We start from the raw sequence: 15,729 nt of genomic DNA, 5'->3' as shown, positions 1-15,729 counted from the left end.
ATTGACTGAAACATCCTGTACGAGCTTATTTTTAGCTGTCCGCAATGCGCATGCGCAAAATCAAGGTGGGGCCAAAAAGAAAACTTGAATGTGACGGGAAAAAGGAGTAGCGCAGAGCGAACTTGACTCAAATTAAGTTTAATCCTTTTTAATTACTCACCGCGATTTTACTGAGTAATATTTATCGCCGTGGCGGGAGTTTTTATTTCTCCCTCTAAACGGAAGGGCGCCACAAAAAAGGCGATACATCCGTGGAAGTTTACTTTGTTTTGCTGCCTTTTTTCATTTATAGGTCTGTTTTGTAAATGGTCTTGACTGGAGACTCATCAGAACCGCTGTCTATTGTTTTTTTTTTAGTCGAGTTTCGTTTGGTGCCGTTCAAGTTTTCTGATCACCTGAGACAGTTTTCACTTCTTCCTCATCAGGACTGGATGTGTTTTGCGCTTCAGCATCGACTGTCGGTTATTTATTGCGTGAATGGCAAACTGTGCTCTCCCGTAGGAGGAAAAACAAACGAGCGGAATCACCTGTAAGTGCTTCAAATCGACTGCTTTTACCTGCAAACAGGTAAGATTTCAAGTTTGAGACAGAGCTGCCTTTAAATTTTAAAATGTGCTGTTTGTTTTAAAGTAGATGCAGTGACTGACAGCTCTGACGGAGATAAATGTTAGGATGTCGAGTGGGCATGGATAGTTTATTCAAACATCACAGTGAAGAAGTCTTTTTTAAGTGAGTTGATTATAGACGTGGCCCTACTAACATCCTCCTTCAAACTTCTACCACTTCCTCTGACTTCCTGGGGTGAAGAAGAAGCTGCAGCACGCAGCTGTCCACATTGCTGTGTTATAACATGTTGGGTGACTAGTAATAATCTGCTTTCTCGAGCTGGAGAGCAGCATTCATTCCCACTGTCACGGACTTTGGGATCTTTGACAGCTTTTTGAAGCTTTGTTAACTCTGGGCGCACTCTCACGTGCACGTGCATGCTACAAGTTGCAGAGCGGCGTTGTTAAATGTTCGTCGGGTAGACTGCACCCCTCAGAAAATGTCAAAAAGCGATTAATGCACGTCAGAAAACAACATTTCCGCTATCAGAGATCTAGCTGAGCAGAGCATCTCTCGGCTGTTTTTTTCTGGGTGATGCCCTTTTCGCTGAAACGGGACTTCCCTCGTTTTTCGGACAAAGTGTGAAGTGTGCGCTGGTGCAGCAACGGATCTCCTGACCAGCAAAGATTCTTCTTTTAGAGTACGATAAACTGTAAAGAAAGATTAAGCTGTTGAAACAGGATGGAGAGAAGTTCGTAAAACCGCAGCAAAGCTTTGCTGCTGCACTATAATGTGTCACGCCTGGCTGCATGAGCAGCAGCAGCCTTGCACTGCACTTCACTCTGCGCTGTGCACACAGCACCCATAAAACAGCCTGCATGTGATCGCGCCACAGCGAGGAAAGGTCCATCCGCTGTTCAGGCACGGCAGTTTCGACTTATATGGTGTTTTTGATGCTGTGTTTCCTTGGTGAAGTCAACATGACCAAACGTTTTCCAGCGTGAAGAGGTTTGGTACGTCATGCGAACTTTGGATGGCAATAAAATGCAAAGTTCACTAGAATGGCTGGCCGGCCAAAATGCAGGGGATTGCCCCTGATTAACAATCGCTTATCCTTCTTCCTGCTGCGCTGAAAACAACCTTGTTTCTCAGTTTAGCTTTTGTGTTTGTTTATGATAAACTGGGTACTATTTTAAGTTCATACCTAGTTTTTAATCCCCCCTCCTAAAGCGTCACAGGAAAAACTGTGAGCTATTAAAAGTGATACAATGATAGTCTGTGTTTCAGGTCCAACCACTGGACTAACACTTCCTCTCTCAGATCCTACAGACGTTTGTTTCAGTCAGCTGTGCCAAAGCACCACAGGCCAGCTGCTGCCCCTGAAGGCAGAGGTGACTTCCTTCTCAGGAACATCTGCTGGCTGTTGTTATAGACCCCCACCAGCCTTCTCTTCGTGCACATTACTGTTCACTTGATGTGTCTGTCTGTGTGCCAGCCAGGTGGAAGCTCAGTGGATGTTGACAAAAGTCAAGTGTTTATTTCTCTCTCTGCTGCCCTGCTGCTGTTACAGTGTTGCTAACAGGACAGTAGTATCAAAGCAACTGAAGAGCATCATGAGGCTGGAGGGCTGGCCCTCTGCTGCACTTAGAGAAAGGATGGGAGCCTTTAGTGACACTGACACAGTTCCCAGCAGTAAAAGAATCAATCAGATGATTTACTGAGATGAACCACTAGGTTAATGTTAACAACACATTTTTACAATCCTGCAAAATCTTAAGAATTAAACGCTGTATGATGTATCATTGTGGCATCAACAGGCTGTTAATGCTTTAAATAATTTCAATTTGAGCGGTGCTTTTCTACACTTTACATATAAGCCATGTTCATGTGTTTTTAATACTTTTTCCTACAGTGCATTTTCTATTATTACAGGGGGTTCAGGATCCATTCCATTTATACACGAAGACCCACTCTACCTGAGCCACAGTCTCATTTTATGATCTCATGGTCTTCGATGTGTGACTAAAAGAAGAGGGAGTCATTTCTGATAGCTTTGGGGAATGAACAATTAGCTAATCCAGCCTCCCACCGTGCACAATCGACATTTTCACCTCGGTTATTGTCTGTGAGTAAATGAGGGAGTGGCAGATTTTAGGTCAAAGAAGATGTTTTTACATTCTTGTCCTGTCTTGCTCTGTGCAGTCAGGCTGCCGCTGATTAGTTCAGTAAAGACTGCAACTGACTTGCACAAGAAGGCACAAAGACAAGTGCAGATCAATGGTTTGATTTGGACAACAGGATTGTTTTAAACTGCAAGAACATGCGATATTATACCATGTAAGAGCTATATGAGCTTATTTTGCAGTTATACAGTCCAACACTATTTATTAGTCACTCTTTATGATTAAACTAATCGATTGTGGTTTCCTTTTACTTTTAGGAATTAATGTTGTCCATCGCCTCCCTTCATTCAACTCATATCTGTGTATGTGCACAATTATGAGATTTATGTCTATAATTAATGTCGAGCAGTAAACACAAAACGGAACAGTGAACAAAATTTAAAGATCCAAGTCACATCGCTGCCCTTAAAGCTGCTCAGTGGACGCATTGATGATGATGATGTTGGACCTAATGAGACTGGGGTCAGCAGAAACTTGACTCACTCACAATGAGATCCTTTGCTGCTTCCTGAAAAAAAGCAAGCTGTGGCTTCATGCAGTGCTCTGTGGAAATGGCAGTGGGAGTCTGTGGCAGAATGAGCTCTGTCCCATTCACTCAGCTGCTGGTGGCCTGCTGCTGGGAAGCATTCAGTGTCCCAGAAGAGATTAATATAAAAAAAGGAAAAAAAAGCTGCTGACCCCGTTGATAGATACTTCTTTTGACGAGACTCTTTACAAAGGGTTTCCCTCACACATATTCTGTTGCGGTCCACAACTTCTGATGGTTTTCAGAGCATCGTCAGCATAATGGCCTGCTTCAAGGTAAAACTCAGATTGAGATGATTGTACTTTTGATGTGTTTCAATCACAAAAGAACCTTGTGGTTCTGGAAATGCTGATTTGGAGTCCACCATTTAAGTCTGTAGTGAAAAAAACTACTTTTAACAGCGCCCAAATATTCAGTGTTTAGGAATAACTGATACATATGAAGACGATGCATTAAAAATTTGGGGGGAAAATACTTTGACCCTTACAGGGTTCGTACGGGTGCTTGAAATCCTTGAAAATGCTTGAATTCTAATGTCGTCTTTTCAAGGTTTGAAAAGTGCTTGAATTTCAGATGTGGTGCTTAAAAGTGCTTGAAAATGTAACTGTATTTCATTCACAATAAATAGCTATCTGATTGAATTGTTTTCTTATCAGATAGAGAAATAAAATGAGACGCAAAAGCAAAATTTCCCCGCCTGGGCTACCTTGCGTCTGTTTCAATATGTGACCCCGCCCCTCCCTCGGACAGTCAGTTTCAGTTTTCAGTTTTATTTGTCATATGCAAGTTAGCACAGGGTCAACATCGCAATGAAATGTGTTTGACGAGCAGCGGTCTCTCAGCAGCATGATACAGTAGGAAAAAATATAATAAAATATAATATAATAAAATAAAATAACAAATAGAAAAATAGTAAAGAACAAAATATTAGAGAGACATGGTAAAAGAGAAAAGATGACTAAATATATATGTATCTATAAATATAAATATATGTACACTAGTGATTAAATAAGAAAATCTTGAAAAGAAATATGACGGGAGGGCAGATGGGATATTGCACAGGAATGAGCAGCAGAAAATTACAGTATTGCACTTTTTAAATATAAATATCAATAACAATAAAGTGAAGTGACCAGTGCAGATCGGGGATGAGTGCGCTAACATACCTGTAGGTTGCTGTTTTAATGAGTGTTTGATGGAAAACAACAATGGCGGAGTTTGCGTTCTCCAGTCGCATGATAGGTGAGTGCTAGTAAATAATTTTCCAGTACGCATACGTTACACATGCTATTTTTTTAAATTATGGTTATTATTTTGCTAGCTATCAAACTCGCTGGAGAAATGATTGAAATGCATTGAGTGTGATGCAGTATGGCAGCGCTATTACGGAATATGCTGTGAACTTAGCAGTAATATGAGTTAATTTACTCAAGTGAAAGCTTTAAACATTAGCCCGATACATAACTAGCTAACTTAAGGCTTTCTGATTAACCCTCTGGGGTCGACGGACCCAGAGTCTCCATTTCAACTTTGGTCGAACGTGGGGACTTCAAGCTATATACCAGTTTTTAAATTGTGTTGATAGGTCACGTAAAACCGATGGTTTTTTTGGGGGGGGGGGGGGGGGGCGGGGTTCTGAATAAAACAGTGGCGTTTACTCCGGGAAGAAACGGTAAAACCGGCGTTTTTTATGGAGAGCGCTAGCAAACGCCCTTTGCTTGTGAGTGAAAAAAGAAAAAACACTCCTTCCCTATTGGTGGAAGAATGTACCATGTCGACGAATCAAAAAATGATACGGCAATATGTGGTATTTGGTTGTTGGGAAGAGAGAGAGAGCGAGTGAGCGAAAAAGAGAGAGAGTTTTGATACGTGAGAGATTTGTGATGTTTATCATGTTTGGAGTCTCAAGTTAGTGTGTTTTCTTGTGTAGTTAGTGTGTAGTGTAGTCGTTTTGTTTTGTGTGTCAGTTCTACTAGTGAACATCACAGTTGCTGCAACTGTGTGCTGGAAAAGCTTAAAAAGGGACCTTGAAAGTGCTTAAAAAGTGCTTGAATTTGACCCTGAAAAAAGCGTACGAACCCTGCCCTTAGCGATAACATTCCAGCTACTTTCATCTCTTGTATGGTGTCTATCTGCCTTTAATCTGGTCTTCAACACTTAAAATGCAGTACAGTCAGCCTGAGATCAAGTGATCATCCTGGCCAATCAATCCTTTAGATAATCTGGTTTTATATTTAGGATCGTTACCTTGCTTGATGATGAAAAGTGGAAAAAATGTCCACCTCTTTCTGAACCCATGCAATTTGCATCCTGATTTGGAAGAGATAAAGTTATTTTTATGTTGCTCCGAATTAGCAGGTCCAATATTGGATTTAAAATCAAATGTGCTGAAGCACAGAGCCAAAATATGAAAAGTCTGTAACTGTCCACATACACTTGGTTTGGACTGTGTGTCATCAAGTGTTTGATGCATTGTCATAAAAGTTTATTCCAACATTCACAGCCTACAGTACACCAACACTGTCGACTTTGGCGAACACCCGACGTTCCCTGTATTACCGTCAGCGGCTTTTCATTTTTGGGTCGTAGTGAAATGGGGTGCAGCTGTACGGACAGATGTTCTACCACCAGACGTTTCTGAAAAAATAGCTTTATTAATCTAGGGAAGCTTATCCTTTAGTTAGAGAGGTCATGATAGTTATGATATGTACAATATTAATATATTATTCCCTTCTGCAAGTGGCTTTGAATTTATTCACAAAAAAACCCTATTTAATATTAAACGACAGCTCTGACTTTTACTAACATAAGTAAAAATGTCCCAGTGGCCTCAATGTGCAGACAGTTGCTCTATAAAAAACCATGTGACTCTAAAATTATGATTGTTTTACAGCTTACCTAAAAATAAAATGCATAGAAAGTACATTTCATAATAACTGAATCATAGTGAATGTACTGTTGGCTGTGAACAGAGTGCATGCAACTCCCTCACTTTTGGGATCCCCATATGGATCAAACTGAGCATCCTGACACAACAAACACACAACTTTACATTCTCTCTCTCTCTCTCTCTTTTTTTTTCCTTTGTTAAAATTGGATTAGGTTCCATTGTTTCATTTATAATCAGCAGCTAACACATGCTGTCTTTTGGACTCCCTGTGATGTCTCTTGGCCAGTGTTGGTGGTCTAAAATTTGGGAAATGCCTGATGTTCACACTTGGTCCTAAGATGAGATAACGTTTACTTTATTTATCCTAGAGATGGGGATTTCCTTTGTTATCACAGTTAAAATGTAATAATAGTAATGTAAAATAGGTGTATGGTTAGATTAAAAGATACTGAAGACTTATTATAGTATAAGACGAATTAAAACCTTTTCCAAAAAAGCGATGCAGAAACAATAGCTTACTAAATGTAGTTTTAGGTGCTAAAAAAGCCTGTTGCCTTTTATTTAATAAAGCAGGGACTCTGAGGTTTGTCCTTATTTGGCATGAGATTTGTTTGGGGAGCGTAGGATCATGCAACATAAGGTAAAAGCATGGGCCACTACCAGATTGCTCTAGTTGGGTTAAAGTTGTGTCATTGCTACAGTATCGATTTTATTTAATAATTAATAATTTAATAATGATTAATAAACCACATGAAGCCGTGGGTGATGGTACTGTCAATGGTTTATGTGGTGCTTTTGTCATTAACAGGTTGATGAATTTGTTTACCAGAAGGTTGCGCTCATGGGAAATTGATGAAATGCCCAAAAAGTATAAAGTCATCTCGAAGCCCCTGTGAATGCACACACAAATTTTCACAGCAACACTTGTAATAGTTAGTTCAAGCATTCAACTTAAGATCTGTGATGTGCTGACCCACAGACCAAAAGTGAGATCTTTATAGCCACACCAACAGCACAGCTAAAAATATCACACGTTTTTCTGACTTCTCTCTTTTTTTTTCCATATGAACAGACAGCATTTTTTTCTCACCACAGTTTAGCATTTTGTTGTGTGTCAATAATTTGTTTGTCTTTACAGTCTTTGTAAAGATAAAAAAGAAACACACACACACACACACACACCACAGCTGCACACAAACACATCTACACAAGAATAACTGGCCCACAGCAGCTCGGTTATCTTTGCCTTTCTTTGACTGTCTGCACATTGTAGAGATGGGCTGGGGTGAGCAGAGTGGGGGTGTTCTTAAGGGTGTGGGAAATGTGTCCAGATAGTTTTGTCCCTTGATACAGGAGACAGCTGCACTACTCCATAAGGGACCACATCCATCACATCCCCATGGTGCGGTGTGATGACAGTCTCATGATAGTTTTTAGACACACGCTTGTCGGAGAAATGGCGGGCTATTTATTTAAACAGAAAAACACACCAGATGGAAGAAGCATTATAGGAGAAGAGGATCTGTTTTATTTATCGTGTTTCTAAGCACCCCACCCTAAAGTTGGTGTATTCAGAATTTGGGATGTTGTACAGGAAGTTGACTGCACTGCAGTGGACATGTCAAAGGATGTGACCTCATGTAAAGTGACAGTTTATCAGAGCCAGGATTTTCCCTGAGCTCTGACCATTTGAGCCCTGCCACCTCTTCCTGGGAACTGATAGAGCAAGAGAGGAAGTGGGGTTTGGGGGGAAAGAGAGAGGGAGGATGTGGAGCATAACTTAATCTGTAGGTCATCATTTAACTATGATGTCTTTGCTCTGATTGGTTGTGTGTGTATGTGTGTGTGTATCATGGAAACACAGGCCCCAGGGTTACTCAGGCCTAAGGTTACTGTCATAGTGGCTGCTTTATTGACATAAAGTAATGCCGGGCTGGATGAGTCCCTGGGGCCTGGTCAGATCTCACCACAAGTTTGCATTCCAGGGTTGGAAGCGAGCTATCTTGATTCCTACAAGGCCCAGTCATTGAGTTTAAGATGGAGAAGTGTGTGCCTTATTTTAGGTCAGACCGAGCTAGGTTTTGACATGAAATACAAAGTAGGGAGTAGGTTGCATTTTGGTCTCTTTATCTCTTACTTTAGCATGTCAGAGTGGATTTCTTACTTTGTATGAAATATTCTACAGTGAAAGATCTTCTTTATGTTAGCACTGTTTTCCTGCGTCATGGAAACATTATGCACTAGTTGTGAAAGTGTGTTTAAAAAAAGAAGACCTGTTAGTTCTGCTTTCTGTCTGAGCAAGTTATTTTTACCGACACTGTCTGATCTGATGTTACTCCAGTGTGCTGTGATAATGGCCCATCTGCTTGCTTTGAATTACCATGTGCCCCCGTACAGCGAAACCACAAATTCATTATCTTCCTGAGAATTTGCTTGCGGTCGGGTCAGTATCAGTAAACAGGGGGACATCCTACTCACTCTTCTGCTCGCTTTCACAGGTACTGCGTGCGCGCACGCGTGTGTGTTTACCAGCTCTAATGGTAGGAGCTAGCAAACCTCACCTGTGAGAGGATCGAACCGCCTCACCATGACAGAGGTCCAGGTAAGGTCCAAGCGATGTATGACAAAAATTGCAAGCACAAATTAAAAAAGAAGGATTTTTACTGAAACAGTGACCATCCCTCACTTTTATAGAACCCATGGCCGCAGGGCACAGAGTGTGTGGCCAGGTACAACTTTAAAGGCACAACAGAGCAGGACCTGCCCTTTAACAAAGGAGACGTGTTGACTATCATTGTTGTCACAAAGGTAATATTTGTTTTTTGTTGTCTGTGTTTCTATGAAGACACAGCTCTGTGTTTGATGCCATACAGCGCCGCTCAGTAAGCTTTTTGCATTTCAGGATCCAAACTGGTACAAGGCTAAAAATTCTGCGGGCCGCGAGGGAACGATCCCAGCCAACTATGTCCAGAAAAGGGAAGGTGTGAAAAGTGGTGGGAAGCTGAGTCTAATGCCGTAAGTATATAGATTCTCATGAACATCAGTTATCTGTATCTCTTGTGCGGTGTTTTCAGCAGTGTTTAAAATAGCTTGACTTCGCCCTCTTCCTATGGCTGTGTGGTTGCAGAAGGCTGATGGCCTATTTGTCGTGGCAATTGCACAGTAGTTGTGTGAATGGAGACCACAGTTTGGTCGGGCTGTGTTGTAATTGCAGTGCACGTCTGTCTGCTTCCACCTCAGGTTTGCATGAACTCTGCACAGTTTCCTGTTGTTTCTTTTCTATTTCAGACTAAAGTAATCTAAAAAATCTCCCCACTTGTCCACGTCATGGATTTGCTGCTGCAGGCATGTGCATATGTATGAATGCCAGCTTTATTTAGAGCGCACTTGCTGATAAACTTCAAGGCAAATTGAACTGTACCAGAAACCAAACAAGATAATGGAAATGTTTCTTTAGCATAAGGTGCCTAGGATTGAGCATAAATCATCAGTTGCTATGTATATATGTATGCTTTCAGACATGTGATATCTCATTCATAGATGCTTTAAAAAAATGCTTTCTCTTGCTTCGAAATGAATGGAAATGGAAATGAGTAAAAGAAAACCAACTCTCACGTAATCTGCAGTTCTCAGTAAATATTACCAGTAATGAATATGAGCTTAAACTGATAAAAGGGGATCTTGACCTCAAAACGTTCTGTATTATGAGCTAAGATGAGATCCCGTAATACAGAACTGAAAGGAAAACTGTTTATAACGATACTTTCCTTTCAGCTCGTAGGGAAACTGCTTCTGTGTCTGTAAAGAAAAGCTTTCCAACAAGCTTTATTGTGTGATATTTAAATGTAACTTTCGTATGGAGCCAAGTGCAAATGCATACGCTGTACATTCCAAAAACCACATTTAAATATGTGACAGCCTCTGTTGTATAACTGGTTGCAGTGGATATGCAAATCCCTATCTATATATCTGGATGATGAAGGCAGTAGTTGTTTAATTTGCATTAAAGCCCTATTTAAGGTTTGTGATAACATTGTGAGGTTGATTAAACACGGAAAGATGAAAATTTTTCAAAGACTAAAGAAATAATCAGCCACAAATATCCCCTTATTTTGTGTTAGGAAGGCCGATTTAGCTTTTCCTGCCTTTGCACATGTTGTCTGATTAACAGCTCTAAGTATTATTTCTAATAGTGAGGAACGTGGGAAAATGGATAAATATGTACAGTAGCTATAAAAAAAATTACTTTCAACTTCAGTTGTTGAAATAAAAAATTCGCTTCAGCACTCTTAGAATGAATACTTTTGTTTTGACCTTCATCTGGCAAATGCATACATGCGTACACAGACCACAGAACACTCAGCCAGTACCAGGAAGCTACAAACCTATGAGCAAAACACACCTGTCAGCATGAGAGAAAGAAACTTTGATATTAAGGCCTGCTAGTATAACTTCCCTTTGATGAACCAGCCAAACTTTGAGGCAGTTTTTAGCGTGTAAGAACGCGCTGAGAGAACCAGTTAAATTACTGAATGTGGTTATTTATAATCCCGACTCTTAATATAGAGGCTACACTGAAAACCACGATACCCAAATTCAAAAAAAATGTTTAAATAATAAGTGTAATCTGTTCAGCAGACACTGGTGCCGTGGCTTTAAATGGAAAACAGAGCATATGAACAGTAATAGAACGTGGAACATCAAGGTTACGGTTGTTTTCTCCCAAATGCACAAAAATATATATATTTACTTACAATATATATGTTTGTAAAAAGAAGGAAAGTGACAGTGTAACAACTAAAAAAAAAGACAGGTGTAAAATGAAATGCACAATTGAACCATGTAAGGCTTTAAAAGACCCAGTTTAAGAATGACTGGATCCAAGTGGGTAAAATAGGAGGAAGTCATTTAAATAATAATGTTTTTTAATGATTGATGCAGACAGTAGAATGGATGCAGGCACAGTCTATATGTTGTTATCGGATATGTCACGTGTACATACAGCTGATGTGAATTTAAAGTTGCTGGGCTGATCTGTTGGTTTTGTTGGTGTACTGATTTCTGGCTACCTCTTCCACCAGATGGTTTCATGGCAAGATAACTCGGGATCAGGCGGAGCGGTTGCTGAACCCCCCTGAGACAGGCCTGTTCTTGGTGCGGGAGAGCACTAACTTCCCTGGCGACTACACTCTGTGCGTGAGCTGCGACGGTAAGGTGGAGCACTATCGCATCATCTACCACAACGGCAAGCTCACCATCGATGAAGAGGTCTATTTTGAAAACCTCATGCAGCTTGTAGAGGTAAGGCGGAAATTGGGCTTTGATTCATAAATAAAACAAAGTGTTTCTGATATTTTCTAGGGGGCTATATTGAGCATCAGTCTACTGTAAGCATGTTTTAGCCTCCCCATGTTACCGTGCTACTTCAGAGAGTCTGTGCAGTTCCTGGAACATATAATGAACAGGAAGTATCAAAGAGGAAGTGAACAGTATGCTGAGGTTCAGAGTTCTAACCTCAAACAGATACTAGGCCTTTACTCTCAAAATGACTGCTTTTCCTGTGTGAAATGCTTATTTTGAACAGCAACATACTATTTATTCTGCACAGTAAAGTAGATGTGTATGTATAAGTTCTGGCCAACTGAAGTATTTCAGTCCCCTATTGCATGTGGTTTTGACCTTATTTGACCAGGCAGCCCTCTATTGGTCACAGGGATACACTACTCATTGAGTTTTACTCATGTTTTTTTTACAGAAGTTCACAAAGGTTTGAACTTCAAGCTTCAGTTTCTTTTAAAATACAGCTACAGCACCCACAAGCAATATAAGAAGGACAAAGACAAGTAGCGAAACCCATAGCTGTACTCATTAGATGCTCTAAACCAATCCTCTAAAAGATGATGCAGAGTGAAAGTTGTTATTCAAATTGGTTTGAGCTTTTTTCTGCAAATAAATGAAGGGGGAATTTTTTTTCCAAAATACTAAAGCTGCTTTGAAGCTCGGAATGTGGTTCTGATAGTTTCTGTCATGGTAAAAGTTCCTTTGCTCTTACGAGGCCACGTGCACTGTATTTTATCTCTTATTCTATGTAGCACTACACCAAAGATGCTGATGGCCTCTGCACCAAACTAATCAAGCCAAAGCTGGAGGAAGGGACGGTGGCTGCGCAGGATGAATTTTCCAGGAGTAAGCTTGCCAGTTCTTTGTAACTCGTGCAGCAGGGACATTGTGGATTTTTATTATTATTTTCATTTTCTTTTATTTATTGTTATTGATGATCAAAAGCTTGTTTGCGTCTCAGCTGAATTCTGTTTCTACTTTCAATGATGAACAGGCGGCTGGTCATTGAGCAGAAAAGACCTCAAGCTGCAGCAGGTTATTGGAAAAGGAGAATTTGGAGGTAAGTAGATTAGGGTTCATGTTTACTTAAGATGAGCTTAAACTCCATGGTGGGTTTAAGCCCAGTCTTAATTTCTTGCATGAAAGAGAAATCAGAGCAACATAAAGCTGTGATGCATCATTGCACGCATTATATGCTGCATTTGGGTGTAAAGGATTTGGCCTAAAAAGACATTTAAGCCCCAAATATTGAATCTTCCTCATCACAGAACCACTAAATTTCATTTCATTACTGTAAAAACCATCAGATGGTGCCATGAGGTTCATATATGGACTGTTCTTCTCCTTGTAATCGACATAAAAGTTAGAAAACTGTTCCATTTTAACTGCTGTGAACATCTCATGTGCCGCATTGCCGTCTTACTGTTGGTTTGGGGTCGTATAAGGGCGGCTTCACTGATCAGTTCATTGCTTGTGATTATTCAGATGTGATGGTGGGAGACTACAGAGGGACCAAAGTAGCTGTGAAGTGCATCAAAAACGACGCCACTGCACAGGCCTTTATTGCAGAGGCTTCTGTCATGACGTAAGGAAATTAAACATTTGTTCTGGCGCGTTTTAGAAACCTAAATGGACATGTACTGACTGCTCTGCTTGTCCCCTTCATCAGGCAACTACGGCACGATAACCTGGTACAGCTGCTTGGAGTGATTGTGGAGGAGAATGGAAGTCTTTTTATAGTTACTGAGTATATGGCAAAGGTAGGTGGCTGACTGTCTGATAATCTCCCGACCTGGTGAATACTCTGTATAAAACATATAACATGCTTTTGTTGTTGTTAGGGCTGTTTGGTTGACTATTTACGTTCCAGAGGCCGGACAGTACTTGGTGGAGAAGCTCTCCTACATTTTGCATTGTGAGTATTTCTGCAGCGAACCACAATTTCGGCAGTTATTCTGTTGTGTTTTATGCTATATTATTATTAGAAGAGCGGTGTTGCAATAGCTAGTGATAAGAGAGGGAGGAAATTTAGCTGTGAAGAGGGGCATATTTTGCAGCACAAAGAGCAGATTGTATCTCATGAATCTATAGATAAGAGGTTAAAGTTGTGGTTGATGTTTATTCGAATTTAAATCTTTATCAGGTATTCTTTAAAGGACCACCCATATATTTAAAGACAACACAGTTAGCAGATAAAAGGGTTATTTTATTATCTTAAAAGGCCCTTTTATCTTCCCACTGAATGGTAGAAATCTGTTATAGTAGTTTCATTTATTTAATTTTTTTAATTTTTTTATTTTTGTGCCGTGACAAAAGTTTGATTCGGCACACGCCTGAGCCCGGCGTTTGTTACTTTTTCTTTTACTTTCACAGAGACGTCTGTGAAGCCATGGCGTATCTGGAGACCAATAACTTTGTTCACCGAGACTTAGCCGCACGAAACGTTCTCGTGTCAGAGGACAACATGGCTAAAGTCAGTGATTTTGGCTTGACCAAGGAGGCCTCTTCCACTCAGGATACCGCTAAGCTCCCCGTGAAGTGGACAGCACCTGAAGCACTGAGAGAAAAGGTGCGCTGCTTTAGAGCTGTTCTGAGCTGTGTGCTTTGCTGTGCATAGTTTGTGTATCCAAAACACAGTGAAATAAACTCTTAATATCCTTTTTTTCCGATTTGTCATTAGAAATTTTCCACCAAATCAGATGTTTGGAGCTACGGTATTTTGCTGTGGGAGATTTACTCTTTTGGCCGAGTTCCTTATCCGAGAATTGTAAGTATACTGATAGTACTTTGTGATCGCTCTCGAACATCCATATATGTGTTATGAGTATAGCCTTAGGTTTAAAGGACCAAAATGTTCAACAAACAAATCTGGTCTTTTCCGTAGCCATTAAAGGATGTAGTGCCTCGAGTGGAGAAAGGCTACAAAATGGACTGTCCTGACGGCTGTCCTGAAGTCGTGTATAACATCATGAAACAGTGCTGGAACCTGGATCCTGCCGCCCGACCAAGTTTTCAGATGTTGAAAGAGTGGCTTCAGCATATCACCCAAGGGATGGGAAAAAGACAATGAGGGATCTGACAAAACAGACACAACATAGATCCTCTTTTTGACCACTGAGACCATAACTCTGGAATTTAAAAAAAAAAAAAAAATCTCACAAGGACTGTACAATTTGGCAAAATTCACAACAAATACTGTTTTCATTGTGCTTTTTTAGCAAACATCAGGTTGTTCAGACTGCAGTGACTTTCCCATTCGAGTGGCGCCATCAGGTTTGTCTCGTCTCGCCTTCTTGCACTTTGTTATCCAGAGTGAATAATTAACTGTCATCAACAAGTCTGTCCTTAGAACACAGTGCTGCCTCAGAACCAGTGCCTTGACGTGCTTCCACGTCGTTTTTTGTCCTTTACATCAATATCCTTAACGTAACGGTAGTGTCCTTTTAATTTCACGAACCTGTAAAAAACTAACTTAATTTGACTCAGCCGACTGAATCTGTTTAAAACTGAAAGATGCTTCAATAGTAGAATTGCAATTTTGATACGTCGTTGTCTTTTTGGGGGGGGGGAGTTTCTCCTAATGATATCAGGTACACCATTTTTGCATGAATGTTGGATTCTTTTGCTTAAAGGACAAAATTTCAAAGAAAGAATAATAATTATCCAACTTTATCTTTTTTCTCTTGTATGATATTAAATGTTTTATGACTACGTTTTCATCCTCCCGTGAGTCGAAAAGGAAAAGGTTTTTCATCTGACATCCTAAAATGTTTTATCAGACAAATTTTTTGGATTTGAGCAAACTATCAGGATTTTGTGAGAAAGAGAAACAGAGAATGTTAATACTTGTACTGTACTGTCGTTTTCAACAATAAAAAAACAAAAAACAAAAACCTTTTTGAAAATATTTTCTGAAGAATTTGTTTTGAAACATTCTTTTGAAATTATATTAAAAGTTTAACAGTTTTTAAATTGTAAATTGCCATTTTCTATTTCACTGGATGTATTTGAAGACTTTTTGAAGATACTCATTATCTATGCAGCAATAATAAACTACTATCCATTACTTTTGAAAAAAAAATCTACATCCCATACAAAAAAGAAATTTGCTCCACAGAAGCTACACGTTTTAAATGCATATATACAGCACCGGTTATGTCTTCAATTTCTCATTCAGAAATGGGTACGTGATCCTCTGAGTATATTTTAATGACCATAAATTTGTTTGATATTGCCACTTTTTT

General features: G+C 40.0%; 1 protein-coding gene across 1 annotated transcript; it reads left to right on the top strand.

Annotated features, from left to right (window-relative positions):
* Window positions 1-65: 65 nt before the first annotated feature.
* LOC100697411 (tyrosine-protein kinase CSK) lies at window positions 66-15,380 on the top strand. Its single transcript, XM_003443872.5, has 13 exons — window positions 66-567; window positions 8,644-8,747; window positions 8,840-8,953; window positions 9,048-9,160; window positions 11,227-11,446; window positions 12,238-12,331; window positions 12,480-12,545; window positions 12,971-13,070; window positions 13,155-13,245; window positions 13,327-13,400; window positions 13,859-14,054; window positions 14,166-14,252; window positions 14,370-15,380. Exons 2-13 carry the CDS (start codon window positions 8,733-8,735, stop codon window positions 14,553-14,555), a joined length of 1,356 nt encoding a protein of 451 aa, XP_003443920.1. The 5' UTR covers window positions 66-567; window positions 8,644-8,732; the 3' UTR covers window positions 14,556-15,380.
* The last annotated feature ends 349 nt before the right edge of the window (window positions 15,381-15,729 follow it).

The sequence above is a fragment of the Oreochromis niloticus genome, linkage group LG7 (genome assembly GCF_001858045.2).
Source record: "Oreochromis niloticus isolate F11D_XX linkage group LG7, O_niloticus_UMD_NMBU, whole genome shotgun sequence".
NCBI classification, from domain to species: Eukaryota; Metazoa; Chordata; class Actinopteri; order Cichliformes; family Cichlidae; genus Oreochromis; species Oreochromis niloticus.
This window is presented reverse-complemented; position numbering and strand designations above follow the sequence as displayed.